The 24,584-nt window shown below is 40.2% G+C and overlaps 1 protein-coding gene across 1 annotated transcript in view; it reads right to left on the bottom strand.

Moving 5' to 3' along the window:
• Nudt3 (nudix hydrolase 3) overlaps window positions 1–24,584 on the bottom strand; it is a 112,751-nt gene that overhangs the window by 44,934 nt on the left and 43,233 nt on the right. The window contains exon 2 of the mRNA XM_076858877.1: window positions 11,253–11,363. Within this exon, the coding sequence (XP_076714992.1) occupies window positions 11,253–11,363 (111 nt within the window). The remainder of the gene's footprint in view (window positions 1–11,252; window positions 11,364–24,584) is intronic.

Raw genomic sequence — 24,584 nt, 5'->3', positions numbered from 1 at the left:
TTAAGAACAAATTTTAGTTATTTTTCATTATTAGCCTTTCATTATTATTGCTGTTATTGCTTTTTTAATCCACAAGCAACTTTAACATTTTGAAAAAAACATTTTTTAAAATCAGTTGCCTACACTGAAAGATCAGGAGATCTCACTCGAGTACTCATCTTTCAGGATTCCCTGGAGACGGCCGAGGACCTGGCCACGTGACGTTTCCCCTCACCTTCCCAACTTTATTAAGGTACAACTGGTGAATAAAATTATATATGGTCATGGTACAGAACACAATGTTTTGATGGATGGATGTGTATATGCCTGGTCTTAGATGCCACAAGACAGCTGGCGGGGCCTGAGCAGGGGCTGCCGTGAGGTTAGGGCAGGCTCTCCATACTTTGCCAAGCCCACACACACTGCCAACTGCCTGTCCTCCTCCCTATAAGCTTAAGAGCTGGAGAGTCCTGGTCTATAACTTTACCTCTCCTAATTCCCCAAACTGTTTTACTTATGATAAAATGATTGAAAATATTCTTAATTCATTCTTTTTTTTTTTTTTTTAAACTAGAATTCAACTGAGAAGTGCTCTCACCACTGAACTACATCCCAAGTCCTTTTTAAAAAATTTTTAAAAATTTTTTAGGTGTAGTTGGACACAATGCCTTTATTTTATTTATTTTTATGTGGTGCTGAGGATCAAACCCAGGGCCTCACATGTGCTAGGCAAGCACTCCACGGCTGAGCTACAACCCTAGCCCCTCCCCAAGTCCTTTATATTTCTGGTTTTTTTTTTTTTTTTTAATATTTTTTAGTTGCTGATAAACCTTTATTTTATTTATTTGTATGTGGTGCTAAGAATCGAACCCAGTGCCTCATGCATGCTAGGCAAGCGCTCTACCACTGAGCCACAACCTCAGCCCCAATTTATTTCTGATTTTGAGACAAGGCCTAAATTGCTGAGGCTGACCTCAATCTTGAGATCCTCTGCCTCAGTCTCCTGAGTAGTATGGATTATAAGATTATAAGTAAGTATGCACCACTGTGCCTGCTATTATTCATATTTTAAAGTTTGCTACTAAATGACATATATTTTGTGACTAAAGTTCTAGATTTTTTAATTTTTTTTTTTTTTGGTACCAGGGATTGAACTCAGGGGCACTTGACCACTGAGCCACATCCCCAGCCCTATTTTGTAGTTTATTTAGAAACAGAGTCTCAGTGAGTTGCTTAGTGCCTCGCAGTTGGCTGAGGCTGGCTTTGAACTCCCAATTCTCCTGTCTCAGCCTCCCAAGCCACAGGAATTACAGGCATGCGCCACCACGCCTGGCTTTAAAATGTTATTTCTTTGATAAATTCTGTGACACCCTACCATCTACCTTCTATTCACAACTGTTTGGGCCTGGTAAAAAGTAAACACATACTGAGCTTACACTGAACCTTCACTTTTTCTCACTCCACATCCAGTTAAACATTTATGAGCTTAAAAAAAAAAAAAGGTGACAAAAGAATTTCTTAAATTACTACCAAGTAGTCACAGACTTTAAATGTTATACTCTTGTGTAACAGGAGACATGAAATTCTGCTTTCCTGTTACAGACAATTCTGAGATACCATATGGACCCTCTTGATTGCTATAATATAAATATAAAACCATCCTTTTTCCAGCGACAGGAAATGCATAATAGAGGAATTGGCATTAAATACACACACACACACACACACACACACACACACAATACGTACATATATATGGGTCTTAACTGGGTGTATCTATCTATCTATATATATATATATATTGGGGGCAGAGTACTCAGGCCTACCACTGAGTCACATCTCTAGCCTATTTTTATTCTGAGACAGGATCTCACTAAGTTGCTGAGGCTGGCTTTGAACTTGTGATCCACTTGCCTCAGCCTCCCAAACTGCTAAGATCATAGGTGTGTGCCATCTCATCTGGCATCCCCAGCTCTTCTATTTTTTTTTTTTTAGACACAATCTCACTAAGTTACTTAAGGCCTCATTAAATTGCTGAGGCTGAACTTAAATTTGCAGCCCTTCTGCCTCCATCTCCAGAGTTGCTGAGATTATAGGCATATGCTACTGCATCCAGCAAACATACAGATTTTTAAAATAAAGTTCACTATGGCATTTTCTATGCTCTTATCTGAAAATGCAATGAGACCAAGAAGGGTTACAATAAACTCTTGTCAGTCTTCCATAAAACAGATTAGGAGGACTGAAGATAATTAAGAAGCAGCTCTGAACTCTTTTTGTGTGGTACTGGGGAATGAACCCAGGGCCTTGTGCATGCTTGGCAAACAATCTACCACTAAGCTACATCCCCAGCCCTTTAAAAAAACTAAGTCACACAGGGTAGCCTCAAACTTGCAATCTGCCCTGCCTTGGCCTCCCAAGTAGCTGGGATTACAGGCATGTACCACAGCAAACAGCAGCTCTGAACTCTTGAGGTCCCATTAGGGAGATAAACTTGCTTCTTGGCAGTGGTTCACAAGCCCAGTGACCACTGGTCCCAGTGACTACAGTAATTGAACCCAGGAGTTTGAGACTAGCTAGGACAACATAACAAGAACTTGTCTAGGGGGCTGATGATGTGGCTCAAGCAGTAGCGCGCTGGCCTGGCATGCGTGTGGCCCGGGTTCGATCCTCAGCACCACATACAAACAAAGATGTTGTGTCCACCAAAAACTAAAAAATAAATATTAAAAAATTCTCTCTCTCTCTCTCTCTTTAAAAAAAAAAAAAAGAAGAAGAACTTGTCTAAAGAAGGGAAATGGTCTTAATAATAAATACCACATTAGGTATCAAGACTTTCAAACTTTTTCTTTAATAAGGCTGATTAAGTCAAACATGCTGTGAGATTTTTACATACATACATTTTACCTAAATTCTGACAGTCTATGAAAAGCTTAAGGGAGGATAGTGAGGTATAGGAAAGATAATGAGACATCACTAATTTGAAAAAATTTCGAAGATGGTGAGTTTCATACAGCAAAGTGTATTGTAGTAAGAGAGAAGCACAGAGAACTGCAACATTAGGGTTAGATTTCAGAGAGAGTACGCATTGTCTTAAGGTTGAGCCTATGTCACAGGCTAATTAGGATGTATACAAATGCTTTATGTACTTAATTTTCTCTTGCTTTCTTTTCAGATGTTCTCTATCTTTGTGATAATGCTCTTGGTTTGACTGAGGTGAGAAGAGGTGAAAGGAATGTAACAAGAACAGAGGCAGAAGGTTTCAGAGCCATCTTCTCTTTCCCCCTGTGATAAGGGTTTTACCTTTCCCATTGAACTTAGCAAGAAAGAACACCTGAGGACCACACAATGAGGTGCCTTTCTTTTATAACTACAGAGACTATCATATGGATGTTCACACAAGCTTTTACTGCCCTGGACTAGGAATGCACTGTTGTAAGGCTCACAGCAGGCCCTGAGAAAAAGTCTGGTCCCTCTAACCCTGTGAGGGTCACTATAATAGGATTTTGATTGTGAGCAGCTAAAATGTGGAGGGCAGTTTATAAAGGAGAACCTTTTAGTTCTTCCTTTAAGTGTTGTTGATGATGTTTCAAATGTAACAGATTTATGTTTCTGAATTCAGCCAATATGCTGAATATTTTAAGCTGAGTTGAACAAGAATAGGGAGAGTTTAGTGATACCTAGGCCTGAACATGCCATGATAAACTACTTAATAATCTCGTTCTATTCATGCTTACATAGGATTTTTTTTTTTTTTTTTTTTGGGGGGTTACTGGGGATTGAACTCAGAGGAACTTGACCAATGAGCCACTTCCCAGCCCTTTTTTGTATTTTATCAAGAGCCAGGGTCTCACTGAATTGCTTAGCACCTTGCTTTTGCTGAGGCTGGCTTTTTAAAAAAACAAAACAACAAAAAAATAAAAAAACAATTTTTTTTTATATTTATTTTTTTTTAGTTTTTAGGTGGATACAATAGCTTTATTTTATTTTTGTGCTGAGAATCGAACCCAGTGCCTCACGCACGCTAGGTGAGCACGCTACCACCTGAGCCACATCTCCAGCCCAAGGCTGGCTTTGAACTTGTGATCCTCCTTCCGCAGCCTCCCGAGCCACTGGGATTACAGACATGTGCCACTGTGCCTGGCAGGAATTTTTTTTTTCTAGTAACAAAATTTATGTTCAATGCAGAGAATCTGATAACCTACAAGCTGACCCAAAGATAACCAATGTGAACATTCTGGTAAACATTCTTTCAAGGAGCACAACATTAGGAGAACAGTTATTCAAGCTAGAGGTCCTGGATTCAAGTACTACTGTGAGTACAAGGCACAATTTGGGCAGATCATTTAATTTCACTGATCCTTAGTATTTTTTCCCCTCGCCTGTCAAATATAGATAATAACAGTTACAATGTCACTGCATCATACAAAATGCTTTAGAGCAGACTCACACACAGTAAGTGTGTAATAAGTGTTAACTATTATGATGTCTACACAAATGGATATACCCTTTCCTTTATTCACATCATAAATCCTGTTTTATCCTGCTTTTATCCCTTAGAAATGTGTTGCAAACATTTTTCTGTATGAATAAACACCTTTACCACATACCCAGAAGCCTTGGTGAAGTTGCAGCAGGCAGTACTTAAGCAGGGTTGTCTGCTTTTATTCCACATGACCTCACCACTGTGAGCATAGCTAAAGAGTAAGAAATCAGCCAGGTACTGTAGCACACCCCTGTAATCCCAGCGGCTCAGGAGGCTGAGCCAGGAGCATCACCAGTTTAAAGCCAGCCTCAGCAAAAGTGGGGTACTAAGCAATTCAGTGAGACCCTGTCTCTAAATAAAATACAAAATAGGGCTGGGGATGTGGTTCATGCCAGTGCCCCTGAGTTCAATCCCTGGTACCACGCCGCAAAAAGGAAAGAAAATATAAGATCAGTTTTCTAGTGAGCAAACATCTTTCTTTCTTTTTTTAATATTTATTTTTTAGTTTTAGGTGAACACGATATCTTTATTTTACATTTATTTGGTGCTGAGGATTGAACCCAGTGCCTTAAGAATGCTAGGCGAGCACTCTACCACTGAGCCACAACCCCAGCCCCTAGCAAACATCTTTCAATCCTAGAAATATTATTTTAGAATTAGATATAGAAATGTTTAAGTGAATCGAAATAACAGTAAGATATTTTTTGTGTTAAGGAGACTAGAACATGCATGAGGCCCAGGTTCAGACCCCAGCACCACAAAACAAAACAAAACAAAACAAAACAAAAAGGGAAGGAGACTACACACATTTTATGATTTTGTAATGTTTGTAAGAATCAACCTATTTGTTAGACTGGCGGTCTTAGAATATCACATTAAAAGAGTATTACTGAATAATTTATTTATAACTTGTGATGTTAAGTTGGAAATCTTAACAAGCTTATATACAGTATGGGAATATTTAAAGAAAACTAAGACTTGGCCAGGCAAGAGGGCTCACTCATATCTGTAATCTCGGCAACTCAGGAGACCAAGGCAGGAGAATCACAATTCAAGGACAGCCTCGCAACTAAATGAGACTCTCAAAAAGACTAGGAATGCTGGCCTGGGGCTGGGGCTCAGGCTCAGCAGTAGCGTGCTTGCCTAGCACCTGCAAGGCCCTGGGTTTGATCCTCAGCACCACATAAAAATAAATAAAAAATAGGGGATGGGGTTGTGGCTCAGTGGTAAAGCGCTTACCTAGCATGTGCGAGATGCTGGGTTAAATCCTCAGCACAACATAAAAATGAATAAAATAAAGGTATTGTATCCAACTACAACTAAAAAAAAAAAAAAAAAAAAAAAAGACTAAGAATGTAGCTCAGTGGTACAATGTCCCTGGGTTCAATCCCCGTGCTTAAAAAAGAGGAGGCAGGATGAAGAGTCTTAGACTCATTTGTAAGTTTAAGAGTCACAAGTTTTTGTTTTTGTTTTTGTTTTTTTTAATTAAAGAGCTTTGTAAGTTTTCTGTTTAAATCAGACAAATGAAGTTTTTCAAAAGCATATACACTAAATTAATTAATGCCATTTGAAATGTGAAGGTTATTAATTAACTGTTATAGGTATTTATAACAGTTTATAAGGACTTTTGAAAGCAATTATAAAATCTATGCTTAAAAACAAAACAATAAGATCTTCAAGCACACAGAAGAACTTAAGTTTTAACTATATTTTAAAGTAATATTAACATTTTGAAAACTGAATTTCTAAATATTGCTTTCTATTTTACAGGTACATGGTCTTAAAGGACAATAAAAAATACCTATCAAGATCCTCCCTGGGACGGGGTTGCGGCTCAGTGGTGGAGTGCTTGCCTAGCATGAGTGAGGCACTGGGTTCAATCCCCTACACCACATAAAAATAAACAAATAAAATAAAGGTATTTTGTCCATCTATAACCAAAAAAAAAAAAAAAATTTTTTTTTAAAGATCTTTCCTGATTTCAAGTCTAATCCTCTGTTGATGGATGTGGAACTGGAAAAACTACCCTCTATTCTTTTTTTATTGTGTGTACAACATTTTATTTATTTAGAATTTATTTGAAGATCAAAGCAGTTAACATTTCTTTATCCTTTCAATGATTCTGAAATAAAGTATGGGGTATGATGAAATGAACTCTCCTTTGTTTGCAGGAGAAAAAAAAATGTGTAAGGTTAGGCAGGATTCGTAAGGGCTGAGAATGGCAGAGGGGCTTAATCTCAAGTTCAGGATTCACTTCAAGATAGGATAATGAATAGCAGGTAAGACATTAAGTATATGAGGAATATAATTTAATGATCTGTGCTGCATATTTCATTTCCTTGTTTCATAAACACTTCATTTCTACTTCTCGCTATCCTTCCGTTTTCCCACAGAGGAACGGAATCAAATTTCCAAGGAACAAGTGGTAAGCACATTACCCTATATCCTTCCACACTCACTCACTGCATTTTCCTATTGCAACCAAGGACATAGTAACTGTTATTATCTATTCTACATCTTAGCTGTACTCCTATAAGGCAAGGCAATTCAAATATAACACCAAACCAAACAAAAAACAAACAGCAATAGTAACAACAACTAAGGCCAGCTTTCCTGAGACAGATGTCAAATCCAAGCAAGCGTTACAAAAATAGAATTGTTGAGAATTCAAATTATACTACAGAAATATAGGAACAAGAACTTCATAGAGGCTGGGGATACAGCTCAGTTGGTAGAGTGCTTGCCTTGCAAGTACAAAACCCTGGGTTCAATCCCCAGCATACACACTCACATTCAAATAAACAAACAAATAAAATAAAAAGTCATGGTACTAATAAAAAAGCAGATACACAGGGCAGTGGTACAGAATAGAACACACACACAGACAAACCCAGTCATCTGATCCTTAACAAAGGTGCCAAAAACATACATTGGAGAAAAGTCAGTCTTTTTAATAAATGGTGCTAAGGAAACTGGTTATCCATATGTAGAAGAATGAGACTAGACCCTTCTCTCTCACCCTGCTCAAAAATCAACTCAAAATGGATCAAAGATCTATGAGTTAGAACAGAAACTATGCAACTTCTAGAAGAAAATGTAGCATCCACATTCCAACAACTTTCTCAACAGAACTCCTAAAGCTCAGAAAAAAATGCCAGGAGTTAGTAAATGGGATGGCATCAAATTAAAAATCTTCTGCATAGCAAAGGAAGCAATTAAGAATATAAAAAGAGGGGCTGGGGTTGTGGCTCAGCATAGAGCGCTAGCCTAGCATGTATGAGGCCCTGGGTTCGATCCTTAGCACCATATAAAAATGAATTAAAAAAAAAAAGTACAATACCTTTCTGTCCAACTACAACTAAAAAATAAATAAAAATTTAAAAAAGAATACAAAAAGACAACTTACAGAATGAGAGAAAAATCTATGCTAGTCACTCTTCTAAAAGAGGATTATATCCAGAAAATATCATGAATTCAAAAAACTTACCACGAAAAAAACCCAAGACCCAATTAATAAATTGTCAAGATTCTTAACTGTAATCAACAGAAACCAATCTGATTAGTTCAAGAGAAGAATTTGTCAAGCAATAAATAAAAACAGCTTACAGAACCATTGGGAGAGCTGAAGAAACAGACTGCTGGGCAAGGTGCCAGGAACAACACCCCAAAACACACTGCAGACTGGGCTGCCAAGGGAGCTGCTCCCTCAAGGATGGACCAGGAAGCTGCCAAACAAAAGGCACCAGCCAAATCAGGAAGCTGACACTACAGCTGCCAATCCAGACCACATCTGCTCTGTCAAAATGTGTCACCGAAAGGATGGGCCGGCCACCCTCAGAACCTGACCTGCTTCTCTCCTTGTGATTCCCTTAAGCAGTCTTGTGCAAGTGCTTTATATCCGGCAAATCTCAGTTCACCAGGGAGACTTAGTTGCGACTGTTAGAGAGTGTGGGAAAAGCACTTTTGAGTGTTCTAGTCTCACCATGTCCCAAAGGAACTACAATGGATATGCAGATAGCCAATCAGAATCCAGCCCTCAAAGAGCAAGTTCTCTCCACACCCCATGGAGAGGAATTCTCAGAACACTTCTTTGTACAAATTCAATATTCTAATACAGTGGGTTCTCAAATCATCTGAGGATCTTATTTAAAATCAGATTCTGGGGGCTGGGGATATAGCTCAGTTGGTAGAGTGCTTGCCTCACATGTACAATGCCGTCGGTTCAATCCCCCAGCACCCCCCCCACACACACACACACAAAAGTAAAATCAGATTTGGAGACTAGGTCTGGAGTAAAGCCTGAGGTTTTCTGTTTCTAACAAGAAATGGTGACACAGACAGTGCTGCGGGAGCAGCCACACTGAGTTTCAAGGGCTCGCACTGTTTCTGTTTTTATTTAAACAAACAACTTTTTAAAAAATCTTTCATCACTGGTTTTATAAATAAAGCTTTACTGGAATGCAGGTCCATTTTGTTATGTATTATGTGTTATTTCTGGCTACTTTTGCCTTACAATGGCAGAGTTAAGTAGTTGCAACAGAGACTGTCTGACCTGCATAATGAATTTTTCCACTCTAAAAGTATATATTATCTGTCCATTCTTTTACACTATAGAATGAGGATATAGTGTCGCATTGCAATATAAGTATTTTTAACAATATAAAGATTTTATCTTCTATTGGTTATGCTTTTAAATTGTTTTATATTCAAGTCTTAAAAGGCTTCTGAAACCCTAGTCAGTAAAGGCTACCAGTTTTTTTCTAATATTTATTTTTTAGTTGTAGGTGGACATAATATCTATTTCATTTTTAAGTGGTGCTGAGGTTTGAATGCAGTGCCTCATGTGGCTAGGCAAGCCCTCTACCACTGAGCCACACTCCCAGCCCAAGGCTACCAGTTTGTACATGGAACTGTCATTCCCTTTGCTGGGGCCTAGTTTAAGCACTGGCTTATGAAGCAACTCTGGACTACCAAACATAAAGAGTCTACAGGGGTATTCCCAGGGAAGGTTTCTTTCTTCCAAATAAAGAGAGACCCCCTAAGGCAAAACTATTTATCCTGTATTTGAAGAGTGTGTGAAGGTGTAGCAGGAGAAGCCACAAGGAGAGGAGCCCAGGAACAAAAGCCAATGTACCAGGGAGGGTGGAACAAAAAGGCGGGAAAGCCCGGGGCTCTTGGTACCGCTGAGTCAGCCAGCCTGGGACTTGTGATGTGATATGATAAACCTGTTATTGAACAATAAGGACATATTCTTTTTCCCCTGCATACATCTTAACAGATAAGAGTCACATATTATTTACAAAGGACATTCATACTCATGTTCTCATTTGAACCTCACTCTATCTCCCCTCCTCCCATATTGGAGTAAACAGGAAGATATTCAAGTGAGGGGCCAAGTTCAGAGAGTTTAAAACTAATTTTTTCCACAGGTCACGTAGCTTTTAACTAACAGAATGAGAAACCAAGATTTCCGTGGCTGACTTCCTTTCATCATACATCCTCTGGATTCCATTTGGTTCCACCAGGTTAGTCTCCTCAGCAGCCACTGTGAGAACGCCTTCTCATGTCTACTCTGTTGATGTTTATCATTTCCTGTATCTTATCATTTCCATTTTGGGTATTTCTTCAGAATCTGCATTATTCCAGCCATTGTTTCATCTAGCACAGATCTATGTATTAATATTATTGTCTATTTATTTAGTATGTGTATTAGGCTCAGGAAGAGGGGAATTTTATATGGGAAATATGATTTTTGCCTTTGGAGATTACAATCCAGTTATAGATACCAAATACAAGATAAAATGAGTTAGACATAAGCCAATGTAAGCCTGTAGGAGTTTGTAATGAGAAATCCTGGGATGTTCTTAGGATACAATTAGTCTAAGGGACCTCAACAAGAGCTAGACCCAAAACAAATGTAGAATGTAGACTAGCCCTAACGTCACTTTATATGTTAGTCTTAAATGCCCTCTAGAACAAGGAAAGGGATTTTAAGACATACTGCCTATGTGTGCCAGGGTAAGAACATGAGGACAAAAAACCTTATTAATTATGAGTCCTAAATGAGATACCATAGGCAAAGCAGAGCTTGGTGTTGCCACAACAGGCTATGGAGAAACATCAGTTCCTTCCTCTTGATTCTAAATTTCAGTATGTTTCTCAGGTTCCTCCAGACTGCAAAATCATGAAATATGGGAACTAAGGACCCATGACTTGACTTTTTCTGTTTATTTGGAAGAATCTTATATTATGGCCTAGGAACTTACTACATGTATGTTGAATACCATATGACTAAATAAAAAAGAAGATGCTGTCATTTTTTCAAGCTGCACGATTACCAGCTCCAGCTAACAGAACTGTTGCTTTAGCCACCATTTATTTCATGGCTAGGATCCAGGAAGCACAGGAGAAAAGGGCCTCTTCTTCCTCCTCATCCCAAGGTTAATGAGAATGAGCCATTATACTAATGCAGACTGTTTTGTTTCTTAGGGCTGATACTTGATCCTCTGCCACAGGTAACAGGCAGTGTTGGAGGAGATCCATGGAAAGTCACAAAAGACTGGCAGGTATCACTGGATATAGTTACTACTACTATGAGTGTCTGATAAACATTACCACGTCACACCCAATCATTCCTTTAATCAAGAAGACACATGGTAACCATTAGATGGTATCTCTGTGATCTTAAGTATGCTTATTCAGTGGGTGGTGATGAATTAAAGAATCACACAGACAGGACAGGCTCATGGTCACGAGGTACAGCTGCGCCCTTTGCTTCAGTACATACCTCCTCGCAAACTTCACGGACTGCTGCTACACTTGGCTCCTCCTCAGGCTCCATGCCACCTCCAGGGACAATCCATCGGTCTGGATGGCGACTACTGCTCACCAGCAGCACCTGAAGTCACAGAGGTCACACGGAAAGGGTTAAAAATTTAAAAAGACATTTGGACAAATGCAGTTTAAACCCCACAAACACTGAAGTTATAATTAAGACCCATTCCTTATTTACGCCTCTCCAAATTGCTTTTTTATAAGATAGGTTTCTGTTTCATTTCAAAAGGACACTCTGCCTAGTAAAAACAGAAGGTACCTCAGACTCAGTCCTCAGTCTCATCTCCTCCCTGTCCCTTTCTCTAAAGCCCATTGAACATATACCTGACAAAGTTACCAAAAGACAACTTTAAAAAATGCTACTAAAGGGCTTGTAAGCACCAAGAGAGCTGCCAGAAGGCACCCTTGGCTGTGCTTGCCACCATGGTCCAATGCTTTCCATCCACAGTTCTCCCTCCTGTGTGTCCAAATTCTTGTTCTATCAGGTGGCCACAGGCCAATGTAACTCACCATCCTAAGTTCTCTAAGCCCTAAGGGTGTAATGAGAACCTTCCTCTATGGGAGAAGCAGAATATTATTTTTATCATTCTCTCAGGGGAAATAAATCTGGACTTTTTAAACTAGGAAATGTTACGAATGGAAAGAAAACTAAACAAACCACATATAAAACACTGTCATAAAATATAGTTTCACTAATTAAAGAAAAAAGAATACAGTTTTAGTAACTGAAACTTAAACCAGTATTCTGATCACAGCTGAAATAAAATCTAAATGTCTCTACTTCCTTTCCCTTCCCATCTTTGGGACAGATGCTAAGCAAAGTCAGCTGGACTCTAATTGGGAGGTAGAGTTGGATTGGCATTATTTCTAAAACTAAAGGAATGCTTAACTATTCCTGAATCTCCTCTCTGATGATGATGACTGGGCCTCCCTGTTCTAAGCCATTTTCCCTGTGAGCTCTTCACTTCTGCTCTGCAGTCATTCTGTTGCCCTCTCTGGCCCATTTACCCCAATGCCTTCTGGTCACTGACCTTCCAGTCATTGCCTCTCTCCCGCTTGAGGTCTCTCCAATTATGGGCCTTTGGAAATTCCATCCTCATTCTTTCTTTTTTTTTTTTTTAAGAATTTTTAATATTTATTATTTAGTTTTCGGTGGACACAACATCTTTGTTTGTATGTGGTGCTGAGGATCGAACCTGGGCCACACGCATGCCAGGCGAGCGCGCTACCGCTTGAGCCACATCCCCAGCCCTCCATCCTCATTCTTAATTCCTGTTTCCCTGCCATGGCAGATTCTCCCAATTCTCACCTACAACACCTGTGATGTGCAGACTGAGTGGAGACCATGAAGTTAGGGAAAGGGCATGAACCTACATCCGTTACAGACTGAAAGAAATAATGTCTTACATGTAGTATTTTGAAAAAAACTATGTAAGTTCTGCTTTGATTAATACAATGCAGAATAATTTAACTTTCTATGAAATCCACAGTAGTTTTTGTTGTTGTTGTTGGTACGTATGTATGTTCAATTAAAGAATACTCACAATATAACGCAGAGGCTCCATGAAATTTTGCCATTAAAAAAGAGTCCCCTACCTCAGATCATACACAAAATTAACTCAAGATGAGCCAAGTTAAATTTAAGAGCTGAAACTAAAAAAAAAAAGAAAACATAAAGGTAAATCTTCATGATTTTGGATTTGGCAAATTCTTGGATATGACACCAAAAGCATGAATAACAAAATAAAAAATGACAAATTGGACTCTATCAAAATTTAAAACTTCTAGGCATCCAAGAACACTGTCAAGAACGTGAAAAGACATGGGGCTGGGCTGTGGCTCAGTGGTAGAGCACTTGCCTAGAATGCATGAGGCAGTGGGTTCCATCCTCAGCACCACATAAATATAAAATAAAGATACTGTAACCACCTTAAAAAAAAATGAATGTGAAAAGACAAAAGAATAGAAGAAAATAACTGCAAATCATGTATCTAATAAAGGCACAGTATCTAAAATATAAAAAGAACTCTTACAATTCAACAAAAGATAACATTTCCAAGAAGACATACAAATGGCTAATAGACACATGAAATGATGCTCAGCATCACTTAGTCATTAGGGAAATGTAAAATCACAATACTTCATACCCATAAGGATAGGCTTTTTAAAAATTTTTTTTATTAGTTGTTCAAAACATTACAAAGCTCTTGACATATAAGGATAGCCTTAATACAAACAAAAGGGACATAACAAGTGCTGGCAAGGATATGAAGAAACTACATTGCCCGTAGAAGGCAAAATGATTCAGCCATTGTGAATCATTTTGAAAACAGTTTGGTGTTTCCTCAAAAATTCACATAAACTGGGTGCAGTGGTACATATCTATAATCCCAGCAACTTGGAAGGCTGAGGCAGGAGGATTGCATATTTGATGTCATACTGGGCAACTTAGTGAGATGTTGTCTCAAAAATTAAATGGGCTGAGGGTGCAGCTCAGTGGTTAAGCACTCCTGGGTTCAATCCCCAGTACCAAAAAAAAAAGTTAACATAAAATTACTGTATGACCAGAACTGGGGATAAGGTTCAGTTGTAGAGCACTTGTCTGCCATGTGGGAAGCCCTGGCTTTATATCTCCAGCACTGTACACACACAAAACTATTACCATATGACCTAATAATTTCTAAGTATATACACAAAAGAACTAAAAATAAGAACTCAAACAAAAACCTGCACACAAGTGTACAAAGCAGTGCTATTTAGAATAACCCAAATGTCTATCAAAGAAGATGACATCCAAACAAAATATAGCTGTGTATGGTGGTGCACACCTGCAATCCCAGAGACTCAGGAGGCTGAGGCCAGCCTCAGCAATTTAGTGAGGTCCTAAGCAACAGTGAGACCCTGACCCCTGCCTCAAAATAAAAAATAAAAAGAGTGGGGATGTAGCTCAGTGGTTGGGTGCCCCTGGGTTCAATTCCCAGTATTTAAAAAAAAGAAAAAAAAAAAGCAGCATATTCACACAATGGAATATTATTTGGTCATAAAAAGAATGAACTGCTGACACACAACATGAATAAACTTGGAAACACTACACTACAAGAAGTCAGACACAAAATGGAATATATGATATGATTCCATTTATATGAAATATGTACAACAAGTAAATTCATAGAGAAAAAAACAGATTGGTTGTTGCCAGGGACTGGGAAGGAGGAGAAATGGTTAGCAAGTGCTTAACTGGCACAGGTTTTATTTTGGGGAGACCACAGTGTTCTGAAAGTAGATAAGAAGCAGTAAATATCAATGAATTATTCACTTTAAAACGGCTAATGTTATGTTACATGAATTTCATCTCAATTTTTCAAAACCCAGTTTTCAGACGTGAGCTGGGTGTGGTGGTGCACATGCCTGCAATCCCAGCAGCACACCTGCAATCTAATCGATGAGAAAGAGCCGAGAAGAAAACGCAGTAAAATCAATTAATCCTTCATTAATTTGTTATATAAATGACAACAAAGTCCCTCTTCCCCTGCCTCCTAGAAAAAATTTTTCCTGCCTTTCTAAACCTAAGCATGACTTCAAAGGCTGACTAGGTCCATTCAGCCAAGGCTTAGTCCAAATAAAAAATCTTTATGGGAACATTTCAAAGGTAAAGCAAAGAAAAGGAAAACTCTGACATAAAACATAACCAATCAATTTTTAAATTTCAATCCTTGTGAAAGAGTAATTGGTAAATCTAGCTTGTGTTATTGTTTCGCACATTCAAAGCTTGACTATGAAGTAAGACTATCTGTAATAACGCCTCATTACTTTTAGTCACACTTCAAAGCAAACACTATTACTGGTAAATAGCTCTCCTCAGTAAGTTTCCTTGACAACCTGTTGAAAACTTACTGCCCGAAACCCCAAAACAAAAGAGAAAGTTCTTTACTTAGCCAGAGCCTTACTCCTTCCTGCCTTGTAAAATGCTAAATGGTGTTCTAGTCAGTAAATTATTTGTTGGGGGAGGGGGAAGATGCCGGGGACTGAACCCAGGGCCTTGAACATAAAATTCTTATCAAGAAGTTTAATTTCAACACACAAAATACTCTAAAAAATAAATTAAGTGTCAAAGTTCCTAAAAGATTCCGAAAGTAACGTGCTAAGGGGGGAGTCCTAGAATTTATCATTTGTTCAAAATATATTCAACAGGCACCATCACAAGCCAGGACTGGAGACGCAGAAATTAAAACTACTGCAATTTTAAGACAGATCATAGTGGAGTACAGTCAACCAAGAACCAGACCTTTATGAAGCTTTAGTCATTGAGACAGGTGACAGCACAGAGATGAATAAACACACTGTTAGGCTCATGATATGGTGACTGCATACAGCAGGCAGGAATCAACAAGGCAGGGATAATTTGTTTTCCATGTGGACACAGAGAGGAGATCATCATATCAACTACGACACCTATGTACAACGAAAGAATTAAAAAAAAAAGTGAGAATGATAAATCTAATGGAGGGAGAGAGAAATACAGCAATGTTTTATTTCTTAATTACTTTTCCTTTTTTTTTTTTTGGTGGTACTGGCCTTGTACATGCTAGGCAAGTGCTCTCCTACTGAGCAACATCCCCAGTCCTTTTCTCTTTAAATTTTGAGACAGGGTCTTGTTAAGTTGTCCAGACTGCCACCATGTCCAGCAAGTTTTTTAAAGAACATGAAAAGCATATGTCCTGCTCTAAAGGTATCCAGTGGACTAAAAAAAAAAAAAAAAAAGCATAATTATACAGAGTTGGGAATGCTTTGGTTGAGTTATGAACAGGGTACCACCACGGCATCATGGGAAGAGAAGAGACACCTACTGAGGCTTGCGGGGAAGTGGTGGAGAGATAGTAAGAGAAGTGACTTAAGCTGAATCCAAGCTCAAGAACAGTTATTCAATGCCAACAATAACAACAACAAAAATCGTTCAATGGCTACTGTGTGTCCATGTGCTTATAACACAAAAGCAAAGTGGTTCTAGTCTCAGCCCTTAAGAATTTAAAGTCAGCAACTGCTTACATGTCACTAACTGGCAGAGACCAGAATGCTCACCAGACAGTCCATGTTCTTGCCTACAGTATTTCCACCTCTCTTGCTGTTAGGTGGGGCCATGTGACTAGATTGGCTAATGAAATGTGAGAAGGGACAGGTGTCACCACTGGGCTGTAGCAGCAAGAAGCCCATCTAGTCTCTCTCCTCCTTTGCCCCAGGACCCAAGGACACTGGGAGGTCCAGTGGGTGCAGCTACAAGCCTGGGCCCCTGTACAGAGAAATGTGTGTGTGGAGCAGAGCCTCTTAAAACCCATGACTGACAGGCAATAAAACTCTTAGTGTGCTAAAACAATGATTTCAGGTTAAATTTGTTGCATGTTGACCTCACCTGCTCTGATTAACTTTGAGAGGCAATGAAATGTCTAAAGATCTGGCTCATGATATGGTGACTGCATACATCTGGGACTGGGGATGTGGCTCAGTGGTATAGTGTCAGTCTAGCATGTACAAGGCCCTGGGTTCAACCCCCAGCACCACCAAAAAGAAAAAGAAAAAAAAAAAAATCTGTTCTGTTGCCTGCCTCACACCTAATAATATTGGTAAAGAGTCTGACCCATATAAGCAATCAACAAATGTTTGCTAAACAAATGAAAAGAATGTACCAGTGACAGAAAGAACAAAGAAATGTTTTGAGAAATGAGGACCAAGGGGCTGGGGCTATAGCTTAGTGGTAAAGCGCTTGTCTCACATGTGTGAGGCACTGAGTTCGAACTCAGCACCACATTTATTTTTTTTATAAATAAAAATACTGTATATTTATCTATATCTATATCTATCTATCTATATCTATCTATCTATATATACAGAGAGAGAGAGAGAATAAAAAAAGAAATGAGGGTCTCTTGGTAAAAAAGGCAGGGTCCAATTATAAACACTTTGGATTGAAAGCAACAGGGAAGTCACTGAAGTTTGCTTTTGTGTGTGTGTGTGTATGTGTGTTTTTAATATTTTTTTAGATGTTGATGGACCTTTATTTTAGTCACTTATTTATATGGGTGCTGAGAATCGAACTTGGTGCCTCATACATGCTAGTCAAGTGCTCTACCACTGAGCCACAACCCCAGCCCAGTCACTGAAGTTTTTGAAGCCTAGAACCGGCAATGTGGGTTTCAGAAAGGTCACTCTGGCACTGAGATGGAAGAGGCCTGGTGATGGAGGTTTCTGTGGTAATTCAAGTTCAGAATGATAAGGGCAGTAGGAAAATAGGAGTTGGAAGGAAGTGACAGATTTTCAGATACATCCCAGGAAGAACCAATAGGACAAGGAGGAGGGCCAGGGCAAAGGAGTACTACCTACTGCTCAGGGACTGGCTCAGTGGGGAAACTGCCTCCAAGGAGACCATCGAGAGGAGTATGAAGAAGGGAAGCACAGGAGGGGTGGGGAGGCTGGTCTCTGAGCATGCGCAGTGTGACGACCACCGAGTATTTCAAGTGGTCTATCATGTAAGTGTGGAACTGGAACTAAGAAAAGGAAAAGCGACAGTGATTTGGGAAACAAGTTTCAGAATCTCCGAGTCAGGGTGAGGTTGACCAAGGGGCAATACATGCAGAGGCAAAGCCCCAGCTCCAGGAGCCTTCCCCATTTTCCCACCCACCCTCCAGGCCCCCGATTCCACTGCTGAGGGGGTAGATGTATTCCAGACACCCCAGGTTAACGATCAGGAGATATTTCCCTTGAAGAGATTAGTCTATGTATGATGACATGTGGCTAATTTCTGGAGAATGCCACACAGTAATGTACCTAACACAACCTCATTTCCAACAATGCAAAGCCCTAGCCCTCAACAGTCCCCCAGCATTGCCATTATGGCCAGAAAGCTCTGCTGGCACCCGGGTGGCACAAGGACCACATACCCCATCAAATCTGTGATATGCCCTGTAGACTAGTTCTACAGACAAGCCCTTTTTCATCATGTATGTGTCCCTTCTTAATATAAGACTAACATCAAAATGAATAATTATTTGTATCTGCTTGGATTCTCAAATAAATGGAGGTCTACTATCTTTTCCAGAATATTTTAAAGAACAGATGTCATACCTGCTTGTGCACAATGATCCATAAAATGTTTAAAAGATGAGTAAAGGTAAGTATAAGGTGAAGTAACTTATTAAAAGCAAATCAATAAATTATCACAGGGCCCAGTACTAGTGCTTTCAGATCCTAGAGTTTTAAAGCCATTTAGTCTTTTTTTTTTTTAACAACAGGGATTGAATTCAGGGGCACTCAGCCACTGAGCCACATCCCCAGCCCTCTTTTGTATTTTTATTTAGAGACAGGGTCTCACTGGGTTGCTTAGTGCCTCACAGTTGCTGAGGCTGCCTTTGAACTCTCAATCTTCCTGCCTCAGGTTCCTGAGCCGCTGGGATTACAGGCATGTGTCACCATGCCTGGCCATTTAACCTATTTTTAAAATAGCTACTTAAAATTCTTAATAGTTGTTTTTTAAATACTACACAGGCGCTCAAAAAACTGCTAAAAGCAAGAATCACTAAAATATAAACAGTTTACAAAATGCCTTATAAACATCATTTTTCTTGCCTACATGAATGACTAGGTTGTTTATTTAATAAAAGAATAAATTTCCTAGCTGGCATGGTGGCACATGCCTGTAATCCCAGCAGCTCTGGAAGCTGAGACAGGAGAATCATGAATTCAAAGCCAGTCTTAGCAACGCAGCAAGGCCCTAAACAACTTAGAGAGACCCTGTCTCTAAATAAAATATAAAAGGGCTGGGGATGGAGCTCAGTGGTTAAGCGCCCCTGGGTTCAATCACTGGGAGGGAGGGAGGGAGGGAGGGAGGGAAGGAGGAAGGAAGGAAGGAAGGAAGGAAGGAAGGAAGGAAGGAAGGAAGGAAGGAAGGAAGGAATTCATTTCCTGCCTACTTACAGAGAAACACCATACAGTGCAAGTGAACAGATATTCTGTCAGCCTGTCAGTTTCTACCTTGGGAGCAGCAAGAATGATATAAAAAGGTAGTCACAGACACAAACTATTATACACAAATACCATCCTTAAGTATGCACCCCCACGGTGTGGGATATAACACTAGACAATGACTACCTCTGTACAGTACAATTGGGGGCCCTGAGGAGGAGGTGTGTCACTTTAAAACCTCGGGTACAGCTGCCGTATTTTAGAACAAGCACTGAAGACTTTTATAACTGACCCAAGAAGAATGCCAAGCATTATTTCCTAGGAAATTTCTGAAAGCCAAATGGAGTGAATGGAATATTTAGAATGCTCCAGTTTCTTGGGGTCATTAAAACAAATGAAGGAATGGCATTCCTGACATCCATAAACTGCATTATTTTCCCACACAGGCTTAGAGCTATAGGAAAGTACTGCAAAACTCCTGCTCGATGACAGGCTAATTTTGCCAAGTCTTGTACTTGATGTCCTCTAAAATACAGGTTCACAAAGGAGACATTCACTATAAACTCAAAGACAGATATTGCATTCAAAAATAGCATCAATGTATTAATCACATTTCAACCCAATTTAAGATGTCAAAGTACATTGTGTCCGCTTTTTAGAAGAGGATAGTCAAGAAACTTGGGAAACCAGTCTGCCTTTAATACACATCCATCACACAAATACAAAGAAAAAAATTTCACCTCCCTAGACTTCAGCTTCTTTAGGTTTGAAATGAGGTGTCTAAAGAATCTCTAAAATCCCTTCAGCACTGGCTTTCTATCATTCTAAACTTACACAGGTGCATGTGTCTAGAATTGTGGTTCCTAATTCCTTTACTTATTTTGCAGTGCTGGGGATCATTTTCAAAAGGCCCAAAAGGACCCAGTGAAAAGCAAGCCTTCTCTCTTACATCTGTCCCCAGAGCACTTTTCGTGAAGATTCTGGGGACAGTACAGCATATAAGTATAAATAAACATTTATTTATTTTCTTTTCTCTTTGTTAACCGTATAGTAACTCATTATATACATTGTTCTATTTTACGTTTTCACTTAAATCATGGAGACAGTTACATCAATACATACTGAGGTCCTGTCAGTCAGAGTATCTATTGACAGGGTCTCACTATCCGGCTGGTCTTAAACTCCTGGGCTCAAGTGATCTTCTGGCCTCAGCTTCCCCAATAGCTGGAACTCCAGATGCACACCATCACACCCAGCTCTTTTTTAAAATATAGTAAAACTTTTGTTATAGAAAAATTCCAAACATACATAGAGAAAATATAATGAATTCCCTAGTAGTCACCATCACTTCAACATTTATCAACATCTTGCCCATTCTTATTTAACATTCACTCCAAATACTGTTTTAAGGTCTCATGAAAGAGCTATGTTCTGTATGATTATGCTACTGGCTTGTGATTCAGTTAAATTCATTATTTCCATTTGGTTTTCATTTTTAGGAACTGCATTTTGTTGTAACTGAAATGAAATTCACCTGTTCTGAAAAGCAAAGACTGTCAGGACAGGACTCCGTGAGCCTGACTAATGTACCCACCTGAACTCACACCTCTATAAAGATACATATTTCCATCTCCCCCAGAAAATGCCTTGTGCTGTCACTGTGGCACATGCCTGTAATCCTGGTGACTTGTGAGGCTGAGGCAGGAGGATTCTAAGCTGAAAGCCTGCCTGGGCAAATTAGCTGAAAATAAGAAATAAACAGGCCTGGGGATGTAGTGTGGGGAGCTGCCCTGGAAGAACACACCTTTAAGCCCCCCAGGGTCCTGAACAATTGTTGTGTTCCACAGTAACTTGGGTGTTACCCCAGCTCAATAACAAGGTGTGGCATCACCGGCTGGGGTTGAGTTACACTCACCTGTTCCTTTGTAATCCTACCCCTTCTGCCTTTTTTGGATAGAATGTTCTAAGAAACAGCACCCCCCAAAATAAAAGCCCACTTTCTAATTCTCTCTCGTAGGCCTCTCCTGACCTTCTCTTGCCCCACTTCTTGGGAAGCCTGAGGCAAGGAGACAGGGACCATCCTGAAGCTCACATAAAAGGTATTCTGTGCCTATGTGGTATTTTGCGTCACCCCAAATTCACCCAAGTAACTGCGCTGACAGGGATGGCAATGTAGCTCGGTGGTAGAACATCCCTGGGTTCAATCCCCAGAACCACAATAAGAAAGAAAGTTCCTTGTGCCTCTTTCTGTCAATGTTCTCAGACCCGAGGTAATCTCTGTTGTGATTTGTACCACCCCAGTTTATTTTTGCCCATTCTGAACTTTTCATATAAGTGAAATCATACAGTAACCATCAGTAATTTCAATATATGGTTGTACCATAATTTATTTAACCAGTCCTCTCAATGAACACTTGGGTATTCCCAATCTTCCACTATTAAAACAAAGTTACAATTAATAGCCTTATACATGAGCCATTTGCCACATATGAATATACTGGTGTGGGAGTTATGAAGATAATGTTTTCTACTAATTCTTTTTGTGTTTCAATAGCAGATTGTGATGACCTTGGACCAAGAGCCAAGTGACTGAAAGAAAATTTCCCAGTTACATTCTTTTTTTTATTTTATTTTATTTTTTTTATTTTTTTTTTTTTTAAAGAGAGAGGTGAGAGAGAGAGAGAGAGACAGAGAGAATTTTTAATATTTATTTTTTAGTTTTCGGCGGACACAACATCTTTGTTTGTATGTGGTGCTGAGGATCGAACCCGGGCCGCACGCATGCCAGGCAAGCGCACTACCACTTGAGCCACATCCCCAGCCCTCTTTTTTTTATTTTAAGAAAGAGGGAATATGTGGGAGGCCAACCTTATGGGTGACTGAGTTACACTCCCCAGCTGGGTGCTGAGGCGCTCAGTCACAGAAATGGGTGTGCCTTGCTACAGCCCCATGGGTGAAGCTATGCTCACCTGTTCCTTTGTAATATAACCCCTTGCCCTGTTTAGGAAGTGCCTTGTGTGTGTCCCCTCCTCTTACTGTGCCCTTGGGTGTGGCCTACCCAGGTGTCAATCTGCAGACAGTGGACATCATGAAGATAGACTCAGCCCCCTGAAACCTGACCCCTTGCCTCATTTGAATAGCTTCTCCTCAATAAAAGGGGTCATCGCATGCTCTCTCTCTCCCTCTCTCTTTCTGCAGACCCTTAAGATCAGAGGAGCCGTCACAGCAACCCCAAAGAAAAAGGTATTTGTGTCTCTTGTGTGGTTATTTCGTGCAGCCCAGTTAGCCCAGTTTAACTAGAGTGACCCCTGAGCCTTTTAGTCTCGAGAACAGAAACCCGGCAATTGACTGACACCTGGGTAGGCCACACCCAAGGGTACAGTAAGAGGAGGGGACACACACAAGGCACTTCCATGGAAGATTCTATCCTAAACAGGGCAAGGGGTTATATTACAAAGGAACAGGTGAGCATAGCTTCACCCATGGGGCTGTAGCAAGGCACACCCATTTCTGTGACTGAGCGCCTCAGCACCCAGCTGGGGAGTGTAACTCAGTCACCCGTAAGGTTGGCCTCCCACATACTGGTAGAAACTGTAATTAATTGAATATTCACTGAATATCAACTCAATGCCAGTCAATGTTCTAGGTACTTAGGATACAGCAATGAGCAAAACAAAGGTCTTGCTCTTGTGCTCACAGACAATCTAGTGGGAGAAGAAGACAGACAACAAACAAACAAAAATAGCGTCATCTGTCAATAGCTCCTAAGAGAAATTAAGACTGAGTGAGGAAGCAGAGATTAACAGAGCTCTCTTTAAACAGTATGGGTCAGAGGAGGCCTCTCGTAAGAGGCAATACCCAGAGAGAACTGATGGAAGTGAGGAGGCAAGCCTGGGCTCTCCACAGGAAAGGGCATGTCAGGGAAAGTACCCCCGGGGGCAAAGGTCCTGCGAAGGAGAGAGGGACAGGAGTGGGGCAGGTCACATATTATTTCTCCAAGAGGAGAAGCAAAGATGGCTTCCACTAAGGAGGTAGCAGAGCAGGGGTGAGCAGCAGTGACACTCCCGACTCCACTGCCAAATGGTGGGGGCAAGAGCATTCCCACCGGGGACTGCGATGAGGAAAAAGAAGGAAGCTCAGCTGGACTTGAGTTCCTGCAGGGACAGGCAGGCAGGGCAGGGCAGGAGCTGGATTTCACCCAGGTAAAGCCCAGGTGCCGAGGGCAGTGGAGGCCGAGTCTGCGGATCAGCAAGGAGGGCAGAGCTGAGGTTCACATCTGGCTGTATGTGGAGCTGGACAGGATTCCCCAGAGCAGTCCATGGCTCTCCACCTGAGCCCTTAGAGCCTCTTCATGTTTTAGAAGAGCCAACAAAGGATCTGAGAACAACAATCAGTGAGAGTAAACAACCCAGTGGAGCACAGGCGAAGTGCCCAAACGACCTACGGGGCTCAAGCCATAGAGGGGTCAAGTAAGACAAGAACTAAGGACAGACCCCTGGAGCTGGCAATGTGGAGGTTTCTGACATGTGACAAGAGTAGCTTACTGAACCTGAGACAGGAACTGCCATGTCAAAGACAGGCACATTTGTAATTAAGTAAATACTGATGTTTTGTCATTCCTGAGGTTTGTGCGAGTCTGTGTGCCTCCCAGTAGCCCATGAGACTGACTGTTCCCACAGCCTCTCTAACATTTTGATATTTGCCAATCTGATAGGTGAAATACAGTGTTCCTGTTTTAGTTTCAATTCAAGTTTCTCTTATTATGAGGGGAGTATGGCATCTTTCATATAGTTAAGAGTAAAATGTGTTTCCTTTTTTTATATCTTTAGCTCATTTCTTACTGGGCTATTGATCTTTTTCTTACTAATTTGGAAAAACTCTTTATAAAGGTATTAAGTATATTAGCCTGGTGATAGTCAACACTTGCTCAGAAACATATACAATGTTTGTACATTGATCTTAAACCTACACCACATTTAGTTCACTAATTAGTTCTGGTAGCTTTTGGTAGATTCCTTAGGATTTTCTACATAGATGACCATATTGAATGCAAATGAGAGTTTTACTTCTTCCTTCCTAATTTATCCTGATTTCTAAATCCTGCTTTACTGTACTGGCCAAGACTTTCAAAACAGTGATGAGTAGAACAGGGCATTATCACAAAAAGTCACAGAAAAAAACAGGATTAAGATTAAGGTGATACATGTCTATAATCCCAGAGACTCTGGAGGCTGAGGTAGGAGGATGGCCAAGTTTGAGGCCAGCTTCAGCAACTTAGCAAGACCCTGTCTCGAGATAAAAAATAAAAAGGGCTAGGGATGTGGCTAAGTGG

This window comes from Callospermophilus lateralis, chromosome 6, assembly GCF_048772815.1.
Source record: "Callospermophilus lateralis isolate mCalLat2 chromosome 6, mCalLat2.hap1, whole genome shotgun sequence".
Lineage (NCBI taxonomy): Eukaryota > Metazoa > Chordata > Mammalia > Rodentia > Sciuridae > Callospermophilus > Callospermophilus lateralis.
Note: the sequence above shows the minus strand (reverse complement) of the source record. Positions and strands in the feature narration are given on the sequence as shown.